Source organism: Vicugna pacos, chromosome 11, assembly GCF_048564905.1.
Source record: "Vicugna pacos chromosome 11, VicPac4, whole genome shotgun sequence".
Classification (NCBI taxonomy): Eukaryota; Metazoa; Chordata; class Mammalia; order Artiodactyla; family Camelidae; genus Vicugna; species Vicugna pacos.
The window spans coordinates 72,197,325-72,213,893 of record NC_132997.1 but is presented as its reverse complement, the minus strand read 5'-3'; the positions used below and the strand labels follow the sequence as shown (position 1 = coordinate 72,213,893).

The window sequence follows — 16,569 nt, the reverse complement described above, 5'->3', positions numbered from 1 at the left end:
AAGTTCTGAAATATCTGAAAATTAAAACAACACATTTCTCACAGACAAGCAAAAACTAAAAGAGTTTAGCAACACTAAACCCATGCTAAAAGAAATACTGACAGGTCTACTCTAAATAGAAAAGAAGCAGGATGCTACAAAAATGAGAAACTCATAACTGGAAAGGTGATAACTACCATGAATTACAAGTAGAATAAACATAAAATTGTAAAAGAAGACATCTAAATCATTAAGAGTGGGAGAGGGAAGCAAGGAAAGCCACTGTGGAAAACAGTATGGAAATTCCTCAAAAGACTAGGAATAGGAATAGACTTACCATATGACCCAGGAATCCTGCTCTTGGGCATATATTCAGAAGGAACCCTACTTCAGAAAGACACCTGCACCCCAATGTTCATAGCAGCACTATTTACAATAGCCGAGACATGGAAACAGCCTAAATGTCCATCAACAGATGACTGGATAAAGAAAATGTGGTATATTTATACAATGGAATACTATTTAGCCACAAAAACTGACAACATAATGCCATTTGCAGCAACATGGATGTTCCTGGAGAATGTCATTCTAAGTGAAGTAAGCCAGAAAGAGAAAGAAAAATACCATATGAGATCGCTCATATGTGGAATCAAAAAAAAAAAAAAAAAGAACATAAATTCAAAACAGAAACAGACTCACAGACATAGAATATAAACTTGTGGTTGCCAAGGGGGTAGCGGGATGGGAAGGGACAGACTGTGATTTTAAAATGTAGAATAGATAAACAAGATTATACTGCATAGCACAGGGAAATATACACAAGATCTTGTGGTAGCTCACAGTGAAAAAAAAATGTGACAATGAATATAAGCATATTCATATGTAACTGAAAAATTGTGCTCTACCCTGGAATTTGACACAAAATTGTAAAATGACTATTAATAAAAAAAATTAACGTTAAAGAAAATAAATTAAATTAAATGGGTTCAAATTTGAAAAAAAATGTACATCTATTCTTCATAAAAACTCTCAATCCTTAACATGATTAAGTAGATCTATCTTAACGCAAAAACCATCATTATACTTAACGGGGAACCACCAGAAATAATTCATCAGAGTCAGAAACAAACAAAGGTTATTTAATCACTCACACTGAAACAAATGGTAAAGTTTGTGGAATTTTGCATTCAATTACCAGGGTTCAAATCCCAACCTTGCCACCTAGAACCTACATGACTGTGGGCAATTTACTTACTATTTCTCTGCTGAGTTTCCCTCTCTGTAAATGGAGATATGATAATACTTAAATCTTAAGGCTGCTTGCTGTGAGGTGTTAATAGCTTGATAGGTCTAAAGTACTCAATAGGTGCATGTAAGTATTTGGTAAATACTGACTATCATTGCTACTATTTAATATTATTTTTGAGATACTAGACAAACCAAACAAAGAAGAAGGGAATTAGAGGTGTTAAGAGATAAAATTATCTACATTTTAGTTACTGTAATTGTAAAACTTGAAAATCCAAGACAGTCTAAAAAAACACACACACACACACATTTCTGAACAATCATGAGTAAAAGAAATAACAGAAAATATTTTTAATCAAGTGAAAATAAAAATACTGAAACTTGTGAAACACAGCTACAGCATAGTTAGAAATGTATAGTTTAATACACATATTAAAAAGATAAAGATCTAAAATTAATGATCCACCTTAAGAAAACTAGAAAAAAAAAATCCAAAGCAAGAGGAAAGTAAATAATAAAGAGCAAAAATAACTGAGACAGAAAAAGCGAAAGAGGTTAAAATCAATGAAACAAAAAGTGTTTATTTTTAAAGATCAGTAAAACTGATATATTCTGGTAAAACTGACCAAGAAGAAAAGAAGACACAAATGACTAAAATTAGGAATATATGAGAGATAATCTCTATCCATATCACATAACCAGTAGACATTAAAATAAGAGACTATTATTAACAACATTACTCCAATACATCCTACAACATAGGTGAAATCTAAAAATCTCTTGAAGATGTAAGTTGACCAAAATGACTCAAGAAAAAAATACATCAATTAAAATATTAAATTCATAATTAGAAACCTATTCAGAAACAAAAACATTCCACACTCAGTTTATATGTTAGAAATTCTCAATGGGGGTCGATTTTGGCCCCGAAGAATGTTTGGCAACATCTAGAGACATTTTTGGTCACCACAACTGTGAGGGGATGCTACTGACATCTACTGGGCAAAGGCCAAGGATGCTGCTAATCCTACATTGCACAGGAAAGGCCTCAAGAACAAAAATTACAAGGCCTGCAATGTCAGCAGCACTGAGGTTGGGAAACCATGGCTTAGATAATGTCACTGATTGGAAAAGGAGGAACAAAAACTGTTTTTGTTTGCACATGCCATGACTGCCTATGTAGAAAATTCAAAAGAACGGTCAAAAAAATTCCTGGAAGTAGTAAGTGATTACAGCAAGGTTGCAGGATATAAGGAAAGTCAATCACTTTCTTATATACCAGCTATGAATAAAAGGAATTTGAAATCAAAACACATTAATATTTCCATTAGCACACAAAAATGAAATAATTAGGTATAAATCTAACAAAATATGTACAATATCTACATGAAGAAAATTACAAAACTCTGATGATACCAAAGAATGACTAAATAAATGAAGAGATAATCCAATTTCATGAATAGTAAGAGCAGGAGATACTGTCAAGATATCAGTTCTTCCAAACTTGATCTATAGATTTAACACAATCCCAATAAAAATCGCAACAAGTTACTTTGGGGACACTGACAAAGTGATTCTAAAGTTTATATGTAGAGGCAAAAGACCCTGAATAGCCAACACAATATTGAAGAAGAAAGTTGAAGGACTGATACTACCTGACTTCAAGATCTACTATAAAGCTACAGTAATCAAGCAGTGTAGTAATGACAGAAGACTAGACAAATAGATCAATGGAACAGAACGGACAGCCCAGAAATAGACCCATACAAACACAGTCAACTAACTTTGGACAAAGGAGCAGAGGTAATAAAATGGAGCAAAGACAGTCTTTTCAACAAATGGTGTGGGATAACTGGATATCCATACGTAAAAAAAAAAAAAATGGATCTAGATGTAGACCTTACACTCTCCACAAAAATTTTAACTAAAAATGGATTATAGACCTAAATGTAAAACAGAAAACTAGAGAACTACTAGGAGATAAGAGGAAACCTAGATTACTTTTGGTATGATGATGACTTTATTTAGATATAAGACCAAAGGCATAAGACTAATCCATGAAAGAAATAAATGAGAAGCAGGACTTCATTCAAATTAAAAACCTATGCTCTGTGAAAGACACTGTCAAGAGAATGAGAAGACAAGACAAGACACAGACTGGGAGGAAATACTTGCAAAACATATATCTGAATAAAGGACTGCTATACTAAATCTCCTAAAACTCTACTGAGTTCTTTTGGCGAAAGATCAGAAAAGAAACCTCACTAAATAAGATATACAGATATCAAGTAAACATTAAAAATGCTCTACTTCATATGTTAATTGAGAATTGCAAATTCAAACAACAATCAGATACCACCACACACCTATTAGAATGGTCAAAATCCAAAATGCTGACAGCACCCACTACTGGTGAGGACGTGAAGCAACAGGAACGCTCATTCATTGCTGGCCGAAATGCAAAATGGCTACAGCTACCCTGGAAGACAATTTGGCTGTTTCTACAAAACTAAAATGCCGTACAATCCAGCAATCAGGTGTTTATCCAAATGAAATGAAAACTTACATCCACAAAAATATTTGCACACAGACGTTTACAGCAGCTTTATTTATTATTGATAAAACTTGGAGGCAACCAAGATGTACTTCAGGATGTGAATGAATAAATGAACTGTGGTACATTCTGACAATGGAATATTATTCAGCATTTTAAAAAAATTTCATGTCATGAAAAGACATGAAGACAACTTGGATGGCTATTACTAAGTGAAAGAAGTCAATCTGAAAAGACTGTACTACTGTATAATTCCAACTATATGACATTCTGGAAAAGGCATAACTATGGAGATAGCAAAAAGATAATTGGTTACCAGGAGTTAGGGGAATAGGGAGGACAAATAGGCAGAGCAGAGATTTTCAGGGCAGTGAAACTTCTACATAATACTATAATTGTGGATACATGTCATAATACATTTGTCATAACCCATAGAATGTACAACAAGAGTGAACCCTAATGTAAACTGTGGTCTTTGGGTGATAATGATGTGTCAATGTAGGTTCACTGTTTACCACACAGTACACAAATGTACCACACTGTGGTGTAGGATGTCAATAGTAAAGGAGGTTGTATGTGTAGGGAGAGAAGGGACATACAGAAACTCTCTGTAATTTCTGCTCGATTTTTATGTGAATTCAATACTGCTCTAAAAATAGCTTATTCATTAAAATATATATATAGGTGTGTGTGTAAAGGAAATTGAATCCAACAACATACAAAATGGATAATAACTGTGACTAACTGGAGTTTATCCCAGGAATGCAAAGTTAGTTTAACAATCTGAAAATTTTACAATTTAATAAGAAAAACGGCCAAAACAGAATGCATCTGAGCTTTATCTCATCTGGATGGACGAAAAAACTAGATAGCTAGTGCCATCAGGGACCTGAGAGACATAAATTCAAATCTCTGAAGGATGGTCACCTTAGCCTTCAAATTGTTTTCTACATATGATGTTTCAAATATCACATCCAGCACCCAAAAGGTAACCAGGTACACACAGAGATAAAACAGCATCTGATGATAAAAACTAGAAGAATCAGTGTTCAATATAAATAGACCTACAGAATTTCCAGCCATTGGAATTATCAGACACAGACTATGAAACAACTATACTTACTATGTTTAAGAAGATAAAGGTCAAGCTTGAAATGTCAGCAGGGAACTGTAAACTGTAAAAAGTGATATAGTAGATTTGAAAAAGAACCAACTACAAACACAAGAATTGAAAATCACATAACTGACATTAAGAACTCAAAGTATGGGGCCGAGAAATCTGTTTTTTTTTTTTTTTGGTCCTGTTTGCAGTATCATACATGATCATCAAATGGCTGCTAGAATGTTCACACCTGTTACTGCAAATTCAAAACCCAGGGAAAAAGTCTCCTGGGAATTTACTTTAGGTCAGGGTCGGGCTGCCTGATACAAGGTTGCACTGAGTAATCTGTATTCTTAACACATTTCCTAGGTATTCCACTGTGGGAATCAGAATCATAAAGTACCATAATTAATCTTAATGTCCTTGTTCGCAAACCTACTCTTTTATAACTTCTATAATGCCTCCAGAATTTTTCTAATATATGGATTTGATGTCTTACTGCCTTATTTAGAAGTATTTTGGTTAAAACCCAACTTTCTAGCTTTGTGGCTAATGACCTTCACTATCTACCCTACCTCCCTGAAATACTGACCTAATACTAAGCTAAACAATAAACAAGTCTTATGCATTCCTGTTGCTCATTCAACCACCTCTATCTGGAAAGGCTTTCCCATCTTGTCTATCTAGTGAACTTCTACTAGCACACTTCAGAACACAAATCACCTGTCATCTGTGCAGAAAATTATCCACTCTTTCATCTCTACTCTCAAACTTTGTTCACAATTCTACTACAGCACTTACTACACTACATTAAAACTATATATGAACCTTCCCCCTCATGTCCACAGTTATACTAGAATAACTGAAAGGCTCAGACTTATATTTATCTATATTCCAAGAACCTGAATCATGTCTATTGTAATGTTGAATACATTATATATTCATCAAAATGAAAGTCAGACCATCTTAGGAATCTAGGATCAATTAAAGAATTTTGTCCTTCAAGGTCTGCTAGAGAAAAGGTTTAGAGCTTGCTAATATGAGGTCACACAGTGAGTAAGTGGCAGAATGGTATTCCACCACATTCTGATGCCTTGGGTTCTGTATCTAAAGGGATTCACCAGAAAGAGCGTGTACTAGGAGCGAAATGTGAGACAAGATCAGTCTATGGGTTCAAAGGGAGGGAGGCAGGAGTCTTTGATTAGCTTCTCAAAGTAAAATATAGGCTAGGGAGAAGAAATAGAATAGGAGCTTCTCTTCAAAAGACAATGTCAAAGTCAAAATAGCCTGATATACACACTGCCGTGACTTTTGAGTTTCAGTGGACAGTGAGAACACTCCTCCTAAAGGGATTAACTATTAAACCCACATCAGTAAGTAAACCCTCCTACTTCTGTATTCTGTGGACAATTTACAGAGAGCCAGAATGATGTTTCAGAAATGGAAGAAACTCCCCATGTGGATATCTCTATCACCTCAAGACCATGTCTGCTCAAGATAAAGAAGCACTCTTATACCACTTGATCTAAGAGCCAGGGAAATTAATCATGCTTGGAGTAGAGAGGGTTTAGCTGATTAGGATGCCTTTATTGGTTTATTCCAGAATGTGTTTATTAGAAGAAATAGAACCCATCCCAGAATTCAAGCTTAACTGAAACCTTCAGGCAAAGCATTTCATCACCTCTGGCATACAGAAGTCCCTTAACAAACTTCATTTTGGCAAAGTTATCAGTACAATCTTGTTTGTTCAGTGTAATCTGAAGCCTAACAACATACAAATCTGACATAAAGATAGAATGAATACAACTTCTACTGTAACTCTGATACTCAAACTATGTATGGAATCAAACAGCAAGTAAGTATTTTCAAACTGAAACTCCTTTCCAAGGCTCTGTCTCCAACAACATAAAAAAAATTTCCCCCAAATCCTGTCCTGTTCATTTTATGGGAACTTATTATTTTTATTCATTTAGTTTTTTCTTTAACTAATTTAACCTTCCCTCTTAAAGTTCATACTTTCCCCCTCTCCCAGAAGCACAGGCCCAGAGCTGTTATAAATTCCTCTCTCAATCTTCAGACCACACAAATTAACTTTTATGAAATCTATTTATTTATACATAGGAAAGATATAACTTATTAAGTATAAATAAGGAACACACATGCAGCTAGAAAGGTAGTTATTAACTACCTTTTCAAGGTGAGGATACATTAGGTAAATAAAAGTGAAAAAAACATGCAAGTGTATAACAATTTTAAGGACTTATCAAAAATGAATCCTGAAAGTAATCCAGCCCCTCCACAATTTACTGCAGTGCTCAAATTTTACACCTATCGTATCTATATTTAAGTGTAATTAAAACCAACAAGCTGTTTTCAAGCGTCCTAATGCTACACACACCAACAAAGTTAGTAACCAGAAAATTAAGCTCTACCACTTGCAAGATGTTATATATTTAACATAACTGCTCACAAAGGACATGTATTCTAGTCCTTTCCACAATGCTATTGTTCCCAAAGCAAAAAATTTTAAAATCAAAGGCTTAATTGAGGAGAGTGACTTATTCTACTTTTAGACAATATGAAATGCTCAGATTAAGAAATCGCTGTTTTAAAACATTTTTTCCCTTGCCTTTCAAAAGTTATGTGAAAGTGATTCAATCACTGAAGTAATACATCACTCAGAAAAAGACATGAGTGATGAAAAACATGAAACATCATCTAAGTACTACAACCTCCTTTTCTTTTTTTTTTTTTAACATTTTTTATTGATTTATAATCATTTTACAATGTTGTGTCAAATTCCAGTGTTCAGTACAATTTTTCAGTCATTCATGGTACAACCTCCTTTTCTCATTAAAGATGCCAATATAAAAATTGCCAAGCAAAAAAATCAGTTTCTACTGCAAGATTGTCAGTTTGACATAAATAGAGTATACTCAACTAATATGCAATCATGTTACAATTATACATAACATGGCTCATTTGAAATAATTCTCACTTGCAGTTTGGAAATCATGAAACAAACTATGTAGCTGCATTCCAACTTCAGCCTATTAATTTAGAAAAAACAAAAACTTAGGTCAATTGAACTACCATATAACTGAAATATTATTCATAATTAATAGATGCAATTTTTAACATGGCTCACCAACTGGTTCAAATGGCCACAAGCAGGAATTTCACACCTGCAAGAGAACACATGTGATAATCCTCATAAAATAACATTATGAATATTCATGTGATTTGGGAGTTGATTGTCAAGTTAAATGCCAAGCTTGAGTCAATCTGATTTTGCTGTTACCTAAAGTGATTTTTATATTTCTTTACCATTAACATGGAAAGCACTAAAATTGATTTAGACATTTAATAAAATTTACTACAAGAATAAAATTTAAAAAATATTTAATCTACAAGTATCTTTCACTTTTGAATTTCATAAATCTTCAAAAAGTTATAGGTGCAAAACATGGAAAAGTTAGATAAGTCCCCCCAAAATGTATATATAGTAACATTTTGTTCTTGAAAAAAATACATAACACCATACACGTAAAAATATACACACATGAAAATAATCATGTTTTCCACATAAAAATTGGATTTTAAAAGGCCTAAAAACATGTAGGGAAAGTGAAATGAGACATACATTCCTATAATGTTTTATACTTTATATAGAGAACATAATCGTGTTATTTCTGTAATTAACAATTACTAGGGGAAAAAGTTTGTATATCAAAACTTACTTACTCTCTAGTTCACTTTATAATCTTACAGGTGTCTTTCCACCAAAAAAAAAAAAAATTCTAGCCCCCAAATATGTACTTATCCTTAAGAATATAGCAACTCCTTTCTGAATATTTGCTATAAAATAATTACCCTATAAAATACTACTACTGCTCTAACATTGTAACAAATCTTACTGTTTTGCCACTCAATAACCAAATGAGGCATCTTCAGAAAGCTCAAAGGAATCTAACTTTCCTCAGTACTTTTATCACTGCCTCACTTTTTCAAGCAATTTTACACTAGAATTACTGTCTACCTTAATTTTCTATAACATTAATGGCTTAAGACTGTACCCTAAAACATGACAGACATGTCCTAACATTCTTCATGGCTTTAGTGGTAAGATCATTTTTGATTCCTGATTCCAAAACACATATTTAACACATATTGTAACACATATTTAAAAGGAGTACATGATCAAGGATCTTGAATATAGTTTTACATTCATAATGTTTTACAGAGTTTAGAAATCAGGTCTGTGAAAAAATGTTTTCAAGTAGGAACAGAGACGCAAAGCGGTAAATTTACTATTACTAACAAAAGAAAATGCTGTCGACTTTGAAAATGACAATTGCAGGGAAGAGGACAGCAAAGTGAGACAAGTGGGGAGTAGAGGACACACACAGTAGGGAAGGAGAAAGCAGGAAGGGAGAGGCAGAAACATATTCCATCACATGGTGAAAGAGATATATTTTGAGGGTGGAGAACGGTCAGAAGAACAATGACTTTGCTATCCATCACACCCTCCAGAAAACAAACAGAACCATGAAAAAGACACCATTGTACACACTCGTACCTACATACGACTGGAAAGCTCAAAAACTAAAAGAAGCAACGAAGAGAAATCATCATCTATAAAAGGCCAGAAAAGGGTTTTGGAGGATACCAACTGCATTTCAACTCCACTCCTTCTTCCCTATGGAAATAAGAGTTGTTCTTTTCCTGACCACTCATCAAATTTTCAAAGTATATATACATTATATACATATAAAGGAGAAAGAATGTGAGGCCTTGGCTTTCCAACATGAAAACAGTAGATTAAAGGCATAGGCATATCAGTAAACAGATAATTATACAGCTAGTAATTTATTTAGAGATGTATGGTCATAAAATGTCACAGAATATTAGTTTACATAAAGATATAAAAGTATATGCACATGCATATTTAAGGTAAACCACCATAAAGTCAAGAATACAAACCTTCAATAGCAAGACCCCTGTTTTTACCTCTAGAGGGCGAACTTGGTCTTCTGAAAAACTCTAGATGAAAGAAGTTACTTTTAGACTTTACAAAAAATTAAAATTTAAGATGTCCGGATAGCAAAGATTCCAAAACTTTCTTGATTTACAGTGACCTCAGTATCTCAGTAATTTTTTTTATTGTACTTCCTAAACCAACAGAAATAACTAATCATTCTGTTTAATAAGTAGTTATGCCAAACAGTTTAACAAAGATTTATGTTCCAACACTTAGTAGCAACTTGAAAAAACAGTATACATGAAAGGAAAAAAGTTTTATTTCATTCTTTAATAACCACAATTAATTACTAATTGAGCATGTAGTATGCCTGTAGTGCACTGTACAATTTCACAAACCTTGAACTCACATTGGACACCTCATTCACAACCTCATTTCCTGTTCCACAATGATTTTCGCACAGTATCTTATTTTTTACCACAGCAAACCCAGAAAAACCAGATTCACAAAGATACGATGCCACAGAAAATAATATATTACTATTTAATGTTGAAATTGTGTACTATTTATAGTACAGACTATACCGTATTCAACAAACGTGGAGTAACACTGAATTTGCCACGGTTCCCTCTCTGTGTTAGCTGGAGCACATGGGGTGCCTGGGCATACAGCTTGGGAATCACAGCACTATAGCTTTAAGTCCCAGCAGCATACATAACTAGTCAATATTTTAATTACTTGTAAATAAAATTAACTATAACAAACGCTTTTAAAGATCTAAAAAGTGTTTTCTTATTTACTTGGGAAACCAGTTTTTCTTTTAAGCAATTAAAAGACACTTAAATCCTTAAAGAATTTTTTTTTCCAATTTGAATGATGATTATAGCTTTAATGTAATTATTTTTATAAATATTGGTTGTGTTAAATCTGATAAACTACATACAACTGGAAAGGAGAGAAACAGGAAATTTATTATACATCTCCTTCTGAGAAACAACTTCTTTGAACTTAAAAATGCTGCAAATTGATCCAGTCTTACTGCTTTCCAGACTTACTTATCTCCTAGCACTGAAGAATATAAATTCAGGAGTCAAATAAGATCTGAAATTCTTTACAACTCAAGAATATGGATATTAATACAGATAGTAGAAGAACTGGCTCATAAATTACTAGAAACAGACTATATGCCCACCCATCTCACAAAGTCCTTGGTAAAGACAGAAAACCAGAAAAGTGACAAAGGAAAGAGTTCAATCTCAAAATCCACTCAGTTTTCACTGTATACTATTTCATCAGTTCACAAGAATCGTTATCCATAAAATCTGTGCCATTGGCAAATGCTACCATGTTCAATTAGAAGTCAAAGTATGTGGTGAGAATGGCTGGCGAAGAAAAAAAAAAGAATCTATCCTAGGAATAACTAGGAAAGGAAATCAATGTTCAATTATTGTAAAGAATTTTCACAACCATAAAAGATAACTGAAAATGTGTTGTGTTAAAACAAAAATTAAGGTTACTACAAATATCTGTAATCCTAAAATGTTATATATAAAAATATGAATGAGAGTAGAATATGGTTAATTATCTAGAAAAAGCTTTTTGGAAAGCTAAGACAAACCATACGGCTATACTAGTACTTACCTGCTGAATGATTTTGGAAGTTTTCTGAAGATTCTCTCTGGGAGGGACTTTACCAAATAATTTCCAACCAGGAGCACTATGTACAACTGATTTGAGTTCCTTTGTCCTTTTTGGAAAAAGGTTTCTGAAACACAGAAAGTTACATGAATTGTGTTTCTGGTTACCAGGGAACCACTTAATAGTAGTTTTTAAAGAATGATTATTCCCAAGATAAATACAAAATTCTTTTAAATAAAATTATTTCTACTACTTATACTATTATGAGACTAACAAGACTCATTTAAAACTATTTGGCTTATATAGAAATATTAGAAGAATCATCAACAGAGATATTAGAGAGATAAATAAATTGGGAGAAAAATGACAACTATAAATTAAATATAAATATTTGCCTTGAATCAGCTACAAAATATATCAGAATTGACTATACATGTACTTGACAATACAAGTCAATAATCTGAAAACTAAAAAGTTAAAGGGAACCTGTATACAACAGGCAAAAGATTAAGTAATACAATCTTTGGGGAAAATATTATTTAATTATTTCCAGTAATAATTTGTTACTGTTTATAATAAAAGGGTATCTACTGAGCATCCATTGCTATAATATATGTACATGTAAATTATTTTTCCTATGACAGATATGCAGTACAAGAAAAGCTTACTGCGAAAGAGTCAATATGTAACCAGGGAAGAAAGTATCTGTCACTGAAAATACAAAGAAAACCTGCACAAGGATCGAGGATTTTACTTATTATCTCCATGTCCTTAAAAACCAAATTAAGTATCTACTGCACATGTAAGTAGGAATGATATTCAAAATATGTATTCATCAACACAGAAAGCCAGGGCACCACGGACCAATGAGAAAGGTACTGATGAGTCCAACTGAATATCAGCCCTTCATATAAGCTGTGATATAAATGCTCATTAAGAAAATTTTAAATTTGCACATACACTTACGGTTACAAATTATTTGAAGTACCAAATAACTTGGTTTGTCTACACTTAAAGTATCATATAAATACATCTGTTCTTAAAAGTACAGTATTGTGGTAAAAAGGAAGTAAGTTTTTAATGTATAATGTTAAGGCTATTCTTCAAGTTTAGAAAGGTATTAAAGGCTCCTACAAAAGAATGTGGGCTGATCAATAGTAACTTAAAGAAACACTCTAATTTCCTTGAGTGTGCAATGGAAGTGAATCAACGACAATTTAGACCAATTTCTACTCAAACTCTATAGAGGTTTCACCTCAGAGACCATATATAGTAACTCAATTCTTTATTTTATAAGCTCTCTAGGTTGGAGGTTTTCAATAATGATTATACTGAGGACTGGTATATTTATAACAAAATTTTATGCTGCAAAGGATGGCCTATTTTTTTAAACAATATTTGGTATCTTGTGTGCTGCCTGTCAGTTTATTGCCTCTTAGTTCCATATTCACCCTGTAATATATGCTCTATGATAACAGAATTCCTTTCAGCATTTCTTCTTTTAAAATAAACATGAAACTGTTTAGCTTTCTCAATAGATGGCACTGAAGGGACATTGCAAGAGAAAGGGGGTCTGCTCTCCTGTGGTTTCCAGTTGCTGCAGAGTGGGTCAGTAGTTTGGGTGTAAGGACATCCAGTAGAACTCTGCTCAGTCATATGCCCAGAACATGAAGTCCCTCAGCAAACTTGCAGCCTCAGCGATTCATCCTGGAGATGGCTTTCCCACAGCCTTGTTAACATGGAAACCAGCACCCTAAAGACTTCATGCCAGTACTGATGCACCAATCCTCTTTGTAAGCTCCACACAGCTCACCGACACTCCTCAAATAGTTCTCACCAACCCATGCTTCCCCTTAAGGCCCCTATATGGCATGCCTCCACTCCAAAGGTTTGACTTCCAACCATGCTAAACACAGGAGAAAAACTTTGTCACCATGATTTATTTGAAGAATTCTTGAACGTGACAAAAAAAAAGCATGATATATAAAAGAAAAAAAAAGATGAACAAGGCTTAAATTTAAAACATTTGTACTTCTAAAGACATCACTGACACAAAAGGAGGAGTAGGAAGATCTAGAAATCAGTCCCTTCACCAAAGTAAAAACTGAGCCACAAAGAGCAACTGGAATGAACTATTTTAGAACTACAGAACATTATAAGACACACTTATAACAACCAGGGAAATGCTTCAAAGGAGAAATATTAAATTAGTTTACCAAGTGGTTAGCTGTAAGATCAAAGAACAAAATTTTGTCTTTGTATCCACTGACAACAGCTAAAAATAAAAAAGTTGAAAGAGATACAATAACAACAAAATATAAAGTACCTAGGAATAAATCTAACCAAAAATTTTAAAAGATCTTTATGGAGAAAAGATACAATCATCCTGAAACACATCTAAAAAGACCTAATTACATAGACCACAGAAAGGAAAATGCTATCATAAAACTATCAGTTATTCCTTAATTTATCTACAGATTCTATGCAATCTCCATCATAAGTCCAACAAGGTTTTTGAAGAACTTGAAAAAACAACTTCAAAATTTATATTAAAGAATAAAAGTAACAAAAAGAGCCACAATACTTTGAAGAAGAAAAGGTGAAGGTTGAGTTCCCTACCAGATATTCTAATTCAATGATTACGGTTTTTAAGACAGTATGGTATTGGCCTAGGGATAAAGAAATTGATTGATGGAAATAGAATACACAACTCAGAGACACACCCAAGCATATATGGAAATAGGTGGCACTACAGATCAATGAGGAAAGGATAGATCATTTAATAAGTGGTCCTGGGACCTTTGGCTATCAATGTAAGGAAGATGAAATTGAATTCCTACCACCTACCACACAAAAGTGTCAGTTCTCAATGGATTCAATAGTTATAGCAAACTTTTAAAAGTTTTAGAAAGATATACAGGAAAACTTAAAAAAAAAACTCACAGTACAAGAAGAATCTAAAAACAGAACCCAAAAGCACTAATCACTTTTTAAAACTGGGTAAAATCACCAACATTAAAATTAAGGATTTCTGTTCAAAGGGCACTATAGAGAAAGCAAAAAGATACAAATTTGAAGGAGAAACTCCAAAACATATAAATGGCAAAAGATACAGAAAATATAAAGAACTCCTTACTAATCATTTTCATAAAAGGCAAACTGTCTAATAGAAAAAAAAGACAAAAGCTATAATATAAAGAGGGAATACAAATGGCAAATAATGAAATCTGTCAAAAGATATTTTGCCTCATTGGTAATAAAGGTGAGCTCACAAACTAAAACCAGAATAGTATTTTATATACTGGACTGGCAAAAACTAAGACTGATAATACCAAATTTAGAGGGAAAGGAATGCTGCTAGGAATTTACATTGGTGTAATCACGTTTATTCCTAAGCTTATAGAACAAATGCATACATTACCATCTAGCATTATATTTCTAGCTGCATACTCTAGAGAAAGTTCTGGACGTGCACACTAGAAGACATATAAAAGAACATTTAAGGCAACATTGTTCAAAAGAGCAAAAACCTTTCAACAATTCAGGGATTCATTGACAGAAGACAAGAACACTTAAACTCTGGTATTTTATTAAATGTAACATTATTTCACAGTGAAAATGAACCAAAGCTACATCCATCCAAATCAATGACTCTTAAAAACAAAGCTGAGTTAAAAAAAAAAAAAAGGCAAGATGAAGAAGAGTTCACAGTATACCATTTTTATAAAGCTCAAAAATAATAAATAACAACAAAAATTTCATGGCAAAAATTATTCCTTAAAACATCAAATGAATTCACCTTTTAGGGGTGAGCAGGATAGTAAGACATTCATAGCCAGTATATCTCAAAAGTAGTGCTGATAATGTTCTATTTCTGAGATTGGACAAAGGGTTCACCAATGTATACTGTTCATCATAATTCACATACCTATTACATATTTTCTTTTCTATGTGTCAAAAAAACCCACTAGCTTTTATTAAGTTACGTAAACCTAATGTCCCAAATTGGAAACCCCTTGTAACATGAGAGCACTAGCTAAAACAAATAAAATATTTCATATTCTAAATCCACTATTGTTTAGAAGCTATAAATTTAGCCTTTTCCTACATAGTGTTAGACAGCTACTTCTGCCACAAGCTTAGGTATATTTATTTGGACCAAAGTTGATAAACATTTCAGATTTTAAGAACTCCTCTTAGGGTTAATTTACATATATATATAAATTTGTCTTAATCATTATGACTATTGAGGTAGTTATTAGGTCAGAAGCCTTCACATTAACAATTAGCTCCTGGAGGGGGAAGTCTACAATGAACAACCAGTTTTGTTTGTTTTCCAAAGCTACCAACAACTCTAATCAATGACCAGAATCAGATCTTTAACTACAATTTTAATCGTTTCAAATCTAAAAACTTGTAAATTGTTTTTCTCCTCACAACAATGCATGAACAACGTAGTGCTTATGAGGAGGGAAAAACAGCACTTCATTTTCCATACTACAAACGTAGGGATATATATATATAATTAATTAATTAAAGTAGGGTAACCATAAAATAAAAAGGCATAAGAAATTTTTTTTTTCAAACTTGTGAATCACAGCTTCCAATAATGTGACCTGGCTGAGAACACAGACATAGCAACAGAATGAGGAGACCACAAGTATAAGATGCAATTATACCAAAGGACAGCAATAACTACAGATAAGAAAATTCTCCATGTGCAGGGTTTTGTACAGATTCTTTGGGGGTGGTTATATCTCTTTACCTTTACCTACAATTAGATACTATAATTACTACCAAACACATTCTCGTTTGAAAAACTAGAAGCTATACATATTAATACTATACATCAGATCTGTGTAAGTTACAAAACTCTTTAAAAATCCTAGCTAAAATGCCAAATATACGTAAATTTTTTAGTAAAGACTGTTAGAAATTATCTGTATCATTAAAAAAAAACTTAAAATGTATGTATGTGTTTACATGCAAAATTAATTTATAAGGATATTCCGGACTTCTAAAATTAAAGTCAAAGAAAACTAACTGCTTAAACCAAACAACAGTAGG

The 16,569-nt window shown here is 32.9% G+C and overlaps 1 protein-coding gene and 1 non-coding gene across 7 annotated transcripts in view; both read right to left on the bottom strand.

Annotated features, from left to right (window-relative positions):
- The window catches only part of TBC1D12 (TBC1 domain family member 12), a 94,584-nt gene that overhangs the window by 37,700 nt on the left and 40,315 nt on the right, over positions 1-16,569 (bottom strand). For 3 of the 6 annotated variants that reach the window (XM_072971647.1, XM_072971650.1, XM_072971649.1), the window contains 2 exons: positions 11,506-11,629; positions 8,032-8,068 (listed from right to left, as the gene is read on the bottom strand). In XM_072971647.1, coding sequence (XP_072827748.1) covers positions 8,032-8,068; positions 11,506-11,629 — 161 coding nt within the window. Of the gene's footprint in view, positions 1-4,904; positions 4,953-8,031; positions 8,069-11,505; positions 11,630-16,569 lie in introns of those variants that run through there. The other 3 variants (XM_072971648.1, XM_072971646.1, XM_072971651.1) reach the window with 2 other exon arrangements.
- On the bottom strand, positions 5,081-5,250 carry LOC116282459 (small Cajal body-specific RNA 16). Its single transcript, XR_004191977.1, has one exon.